A 6,549-nucleotide genomic window follows, 5' to 3' on the forward strand; every position below is an offset into this window, starting at 1 on the left:
TGGCAGGGGAGGCATGGCGGTGTACCAAAGGTAGGCGGCGGGGTCGCGCGTCGACGCTTGGTGGCGGCAGGGGAAGGAGGCGGCGCGGCGGCCAGATACGGGGGCGGGGAAGGGGCATGGGCAGCGCGTGGGTGCCGGTGGTTGGATAGTGCGCTGAGAAAGATGGCGAGCTCGAGCGATTTGGATGGAAGGTGTGTCATTTTTGCAAAAAACGATTCCGGTTGCCACATACATATTTCGTATTTCGTATTTTGACAATTTGCCAATACTTACATTGGAGTATTTGATATTTTCGCACTTTTCACTTTGCAGTTTGAGGACTTCTTTAGTTCATAGGGTATGAAAAATCGTAAGAGTAGGAAAGTCATATGGAATGAGATGACATGTATCTCAATTTCAATGAGTAGGAATAGGAAAGGAGATGCCCTTTGATTCACATTACATGATTTTTTTTCATTGAGTCTAGGCTAATGTTTATTTTCCTATGAAATGTGAAGGATAGGAAGAATTCCTCCATAGAAATATGATTTCATTCCTACAAACCAAAAGGACTATAAAGAAATTTTTTCTATAGAAATCATATCCTATGAAATTCATACAAAATTTCTCTAAATCAAAGAAGGCCTGAATTTTTGCCCCTTGTCAGGTGGGGCTCACATGAAATCCCTAAATTGCCCTTTGCAACCGATTGGCGGGATGAACTAGGAGTAACTACAATAGAATTTGGCCTCGTGGTGCAAAATACAAATTAGAGTGAAGGGATCCCAGGCCACTTAACGTGCACTTTCGCAGAAAACCCCTGCTCCTAGTTGGACTGTTGCACTTACCACCTCAGCTTTCTTTACATCCAAACATTTTGTGCTCGTTTAATTAGACTACTCGAGGCACAAATATTTGCGCATATTATTCACAAAAACAACAAATATTTGTGTGTATTTCAAAATGGGACCATCCCAGGCACAAGTATTGGTGCCACCTAGCTAGTACTGGTGCTGGTGTGCCCATCATTTGCGCTGGCCGATAATAAGTTGTGGCAAGCAGACACCGGGGCTCGGGCAGTCCGGCAGTGTGTAGGGGCATGATCCCATCAGAGACCCGAGCAAACAAGAGACGAGCCCGCCCAACTACCTCTCCCCATCTCAACGCCGCGTCCTCTTCTCCCTACCTCTCTCTCTCTCGTCCATCAGCAAGCGAGCGAGGGCATTGCAGGCGCCATGAACGGCGACGGCGGAGGGCACGAGAGCGACGAAGACATGCACACGCGGAAGCCGCTGCTGGCGAACACGGGGAGCTGGTGGTACGCCAGGCGCGAGTCCCACGTCTCCGCCTTGCTCTGCACGCTCGTCGTCGCGCTCGGCCCCATCCAGTTCGGCTTCACCGGCGGCTTCTCCTCGCCGACGCAGGACGCCATCACCCGCGACCTCAGCCTCTCCATCTCCGAGGTCGGGATCCCCCTTCCATTGTCTTACTACTGTAGTACTACTACCTCTGTTGCGGCCGGCCGCCTCGCTGGCTTGGCTAACGCTCGGCCAGGGGCCTCAGTGCGTGGCTGACGACGCCGTGGCTGTGCGTGGCAGTTCTCCGTGTTCGGCTCGCTCTGCAACATCGGCGCCATGGCGGGGGCCGTCGCCAGCGGCCAGATGGTGGAGCACGTTGGCCACAAAGGGGTGAGATTTTTTTTACTTAGCCTGCCTGTCTTCTTTTTCCATGCGCAGTTACTGCTCCTAGCTACTGTAAGTACAGTGGAGGAAGAGGAGTAGTGGCATTTCGCCGCCGCGGACGGACAAGCTGCGCCGCGCCGCGCCGCGCCGGGTTCCGTCCGGTGTCCCTCCCCGGGAGCTAGCCAGGGGTACGCACGGGAGCCGAGCCGCCGCAGCTGGAGTGCGCGGGCCAGAGGGATGCGCTGGCGAACACGCGAGGTGTTTGTGGAAATGTCAGAACAGGTGTTTGGTCCCGGCCGTCGTCGCCCCACGCGTCAGAAAGAACGTCACAGTCCGTTAAGCAAGCCATCACTGCTTCTGGCAGAAATATTACAGTTTTTTTTTTTGGTTTGCCAAAAGCTGCAAAGTCGGCCCCAATTGTGGTGGTGTATTGCTAAAATCTCTCATTGCAGTGTCATACTTCGACGTTTCAGTAGCTAACTGAACTGATGATCTGCTCTTGAGTTCTAACAAGGTTCTGAACTGATTTTCCAGGCGTTGATGATTGCTGCTATTCCTAACATCATCGGTTGGCTTGCCATCTCCTTGGCAAAAGTACGACGATACCTTTTTTCCGGAGCTTAGTTTCACCATTTGCTGCTTCTGAACCTGACACTTGCCGGCGTTTGTTTTACAGGACACTACGTTTCTGTATATAGGGCGATTGCTTGAAGGATTCGGAGTTGGTATCATATCCTACACGGTTCGTTTAACAACACTCTGTGCCTGCTTTTTTATGCCATATAGAAGATCTATGCACGCATCTACCTGATTAAGTTGTTCAAAGAAAAGAAAAAGATCAACAGGATGTCAGTATTGTGGGAGCAAAGTTGACCATCCCATTGTGAAGTTTATTTGTTATCCAAAGAATCTTGGACTAGTTAAAATACTTGGTCTTGACCTGTGAGTTATGTGATAACAGGTGCCTGTATACATAGCAGAGATTTCTCCTCGGAACAAGAGGGGCGCTCTGGGCTCTGTGAACCCGGTAGGCCTATCCTCCCGTGCATCTTGTCTTCTTGTCAAGCAAAGACCTATTAGCTTGTGCAATTGTTCATTCTGCAGTTGTCTGTAACAACGGGGATGATGTTGGCCTATGTGCTAGGGATGTTTGTTTCTTGGAGGATGCTTGCATTGATAGGTAACATAACTAAGTGCTGACGTGTTACTAAACTTTGTTGTTTTCACTGTCAATTTTCACTTAACCTCTTTTTTTGCGAAATAATTTTCACTTAATCTCTGATATTTAAGTTCACAAGATCGGTAACAGTAAATGCCATGTTGACAAATATGACTAGAATCCTGATATCCTAGGCAAATGTTTCTGTTTAAGCTTTTGAAGGAAAAGTTGTCGTGTTAGTAATTTATATGCTGATTTCGCTAGTACTTCATGAGCTTAAGTGAATGTGTATGCTTTTAGTTTCTGACCCCTGACTAATTCTGATTCAAATCTCTGGGTTGCCATTCTTCTAGGAACCTTGCCATGCACAATATTGATACCTGGCCTATTCTTCATTCCAGAATCTCCAAGATGGCTGGTTTGTATACACAAATTTATACAAAGTGCTGCGTCAGTATGAAACTTTCATTAACCACTCCTGTGTATCAATCTCTAGGCAAAGATGAACAAGATGGATGATTTCGAAGCCTCTCTACAAGTTTTGAGAGGATCTGAGACCGACATCACCTCAGAAGTGAATGATATAAAGGCAAGCACCTTCCTTTTTCGTTCTTCTGGTCTGACCAACTACAAATCTCTCTGTGTGACGTACTTTAAGCTTAGTCACCAATGTTTGCTTGCTTTAATAATCTGCAAATTACGCAGATAGCGGTAGCATCAGCAAACAAAAGGACGGCAATCCGTTTCCAAGAGTTAAATCAAAAGAAATTCCGCATGCCCCTGATAGTAACTTCCTTGACTTGCTGGTTTATTTCATACCAAAATTCACAATTGCATTTTGTAATCACGATTGTGGTACAACCTGGCAGCTAGGAATTGGCCTGCTTGTACTGCAACAGCTAAGCGGGATCAGCGCTATACTGTCTTATGCAGGCAGCATCTTCAAAGCTGCAGGCAAGTTGCACAATTTGGTCATTAAATTTCCTTCAGCGCAATATTGTAGTTTTATATTATAGTCAATTTTATCTTCTGTATTTAACATGAGAAGCTCTTCAGGTCTTACAAACGGCAACTTGGCCGCATGTGGACTTGGAGCTATTATGGTGTGCAACTTGATAGATCATTTCTTGTTTCTTAGTAGTTCACATTAAGCTGCTGACATCATTTATCATCAGGTTCTTGCCACTGGAATTACAACCTGGTTACTCGACAGAGCTGGCAGACGGATCCTACTTATTGTAACTTCCTCCTCTCTGTGAAACCAGATTGTTACTTGTCTCTAACTATAATTTAGCTCTCGCTTCAACTTCCAGATCTCTTCTGCCGGGATGACTCTAAGCCTTCTTGTGGTTGCCGTCATATTTTTTCTCAAGGTATTTTCAGGTTTCTTTACCATAGGGTTCCAAAGAACTAGCCATGGACAGAGGTGCGTGGAAGTTAGCTATCCATGTGCCAGAACCATGAGTTTGTTTTGAGATCTTACGGGTTTCAGCTGTAGCCTACCCCAACTTCTTTAGGACTAAAGGCTTTATTGTTGTTATTGTTTAGTATACGGATATACTAACACCCTTATAATAGTCTATTACGTGGATGGGGATTTTTTTTATTGGTGATATTGTCACAGGGCCTCTTGTGCTGAATGACATTCTTATATTACCATGATTAATTTGTTCCAGGACAACGTTCCACAAGATTCTGACATGTATTACATATTAAGCATGATCGCCGTGCTTGCTATTGTGGTATGTCCATCCACCAACTAGATTGTTTGGTCTGAAAATTTACATCGCAGATCCATGAGCTCTGCCAGAAATACTAACCTGACACTTGTTCAGGCTTGTGTAATCACTTTCTCCTTCGGTATGGGCGCCATTCCGTGGGTCATAATGTCCGAGGTATAGTGAACCTTCACACTGTATACCAGCACCATGGCTCATAAGTAATGTGGTTTAGGCATGTCACAGGAGCATTCACATAACCATACCTCTGTGCTTTTTATGTGTTTGTAGATCCTGCCGGTTAGCATCAAGAGCCTGGCGGGAAGCTTCGCAACGCTCGCCAACTGGCTGACCTCCTTTGGGATAACAATGACAGCAAACTTAGTGCTCAGCTGGAGTGCTGGAGGTTCACACTCTCCCTCTTCCCTCAAGTAGAATTATGGACCCGCGACACGGACCTGACAGAGATCGTTTCTGTTTGTTTACAATCTCGACAGGTACCTTTGTGTGCTACACGCTCGTGAGCGCGTTCACGCTCGTGTTCATCATCCTCTGGGTGCCGGAGACCAAGGGAAGAACTCTCGAGGAGATACAGTGGTCGTTCCGGTGAGCTTGGTAGTTCCCGTCGAATGTATGTCGGAATTATTCTTCTCGGGCATCGTCTTCTTTTTACTAGTCTGATTGCTCGCTGGAAGCCAATCATACAACGGTTATTGTGTGTATACAAGTACTATTCCTGTACAGCATTGTTTCAGTTGACTTTGTATACAGGGGACATGTCATTGTCCTGCTCTGTTATCTTCTATATGGGTTCCGTGCTGGTGCAGCTGGTCGTCAGCTCCCACTACGATACCCCGCAAGATGAAAAATGAAGAAAAACATCCACTGATTGTCGTGCTCTGTTCTCAAGCTTTTGCTACTAGCTCAAAGTGTGCATTAACGTCGTGAATATTTGTGCCATTGTGACATAAACCTTATCTGCAACGGGGAAATTGCTCTGATATCCTCTGCTTGATTTTTCGTCCGGCTTGTGTTTAATACTTGTCTGTGCTTCCGCGTCCTTTTGATTGTTGAAGCTGCAAATCAGATTCCTCTGATAGCAATCATGTGAAAACAAAGCCGGTTTTGCGTGAACCATATGGATGGTCGAGGGCGGCGTACCCCCCCCCCCCCCCCCCCCCCCCGCGGCTTAGGAGGGACGTCAGAGGAAGTAATCTCTTGGGAGAAAATATAAAATGGATCCATCGGTGACCCCCGGGGGGCATCAACAATGAAAATCCTAGGATAAAATTGTCGTGCCCGTCCAGCAAGCCTACGATGGGATTACTCACACACGGCGGTGAGTATCATGAAATTGGTGATGGAGGATGGTTGATGATGACAATGGCCGCGGATTCCCCTCTCCAGAGCCCCGAACGGATTCCAGATCAGCCTTCCCGAGGAAGAACATGGCTTGGCGGCGGCTCCGTATTGTAAAACGCAATAAATCCTTCTCTCTGATTTTTTTCTCCCCGAACGTGAATATATGGAGTTGGAGTTGAGGTCGGTGGAGGTCCAGGGGGGCCACGAGGCAGGAGGGCGCGCCTAGGTGGGTAGGGCGTGCCCCCACCTCGTGGACAGGGTGTGGGCCTCCTTCAGCTGATTCTTTCGCCAATATTTTTATTAATTTCAAAAAGTGTCTCCGTGAAGTTTCAGGTCATTCCTAGAACTTTTATTTCTGCACAAAAATAACACCATGGCAATTCTGCTGAAAACAACGTCAGTCCGGGTTAGTTCCATCCAAATCATGCAAATTAGAGTCCAAAACAAGGTCAAAAGAGTTTGAAAAATTAGATGCGTTGGAGACGCATCAATATCCAACATATCCAACAACAAGCGCATATAGGTCCATATCCAACAACAAGCATATATAAAATGGTCTCATGCATACATACATATATAGGCACCAAGTTTAACATTGTTCATCCTACAAAATGAAAACAAAAAGGAAGGACAAGGAGAAGAGTAGACT

The 6,549-nt window shown here is 46.5% G+C and overlaps 1 protein-coding gene across 2 annotated transcripts; it reads left to right on the plus strand.

Annotated features, from left to right (window-relative positions):
* The first annotated feature begins 1,038 nt into the window (after positions 1–1,038).
* On the plus strand, positions 1,039–5,438 carry LOC123093714 (sugar transporter ERD6-like 4). Of its 2 annotated transcripts, none has more exons than XM_044515731.1 (17): positions 1,039–1,442; positions 1,578–1,667; positions 2,196–2,255; positions 2,338–2,403; positions 2,623–2,688; positions 2,766–2,841; positions 3,174–3,238; positions 3,317–3,409; positions 3,526–3,606; positions 3,690–3,774; positions 3,877–3,923; positions 3,996–4,058; positions 4,134–4,193; positions 4,497–4,562; positions 4,656–4,715; positions 4,830–4,944; positions 5,036–5,438. In XM_044515731.1, exons 1-17 carry the CDS (start codon positions 1,215–1,217, stop codon positions 5,146–5,148), a joined length of 1,434 nt encoding a protein of 477 aa, XP_044371666.1. In that variant the 5' UTR covers positions 1,039–1,214; the 3' UTR covers positions 5,149–5,438. The 2 variants fall into 2 exon arrangements, with proteins under 2 accessions (XP_044371666.1, XP_044371667.1); XM_044515732.1 differs by lacking the exon at positions 1,578–1,667 and adding an exon at positions 1,716–1,943 and having other exon boundaries at positions 1,250–1,442.
* The last annotated feature ends 1,111 nt before the right edge of the window (positions 5,439–6,549 follow it).

Source organism: Triticum aestivum, chromosome 4B (assembly GCF_018294505.1).
Source record: "Triticum aestivum cultivar Chinese Spring chromosome 4B, IWGSC CS RefSeq v2.1, whole genome shotgun sequence".
Lineage (NCBI taxonomy): Eukaryota > Viridiplantae > Streptophyta > Magnoliopsida > Poales > Poaceae > Triticum > Triticum aestivum.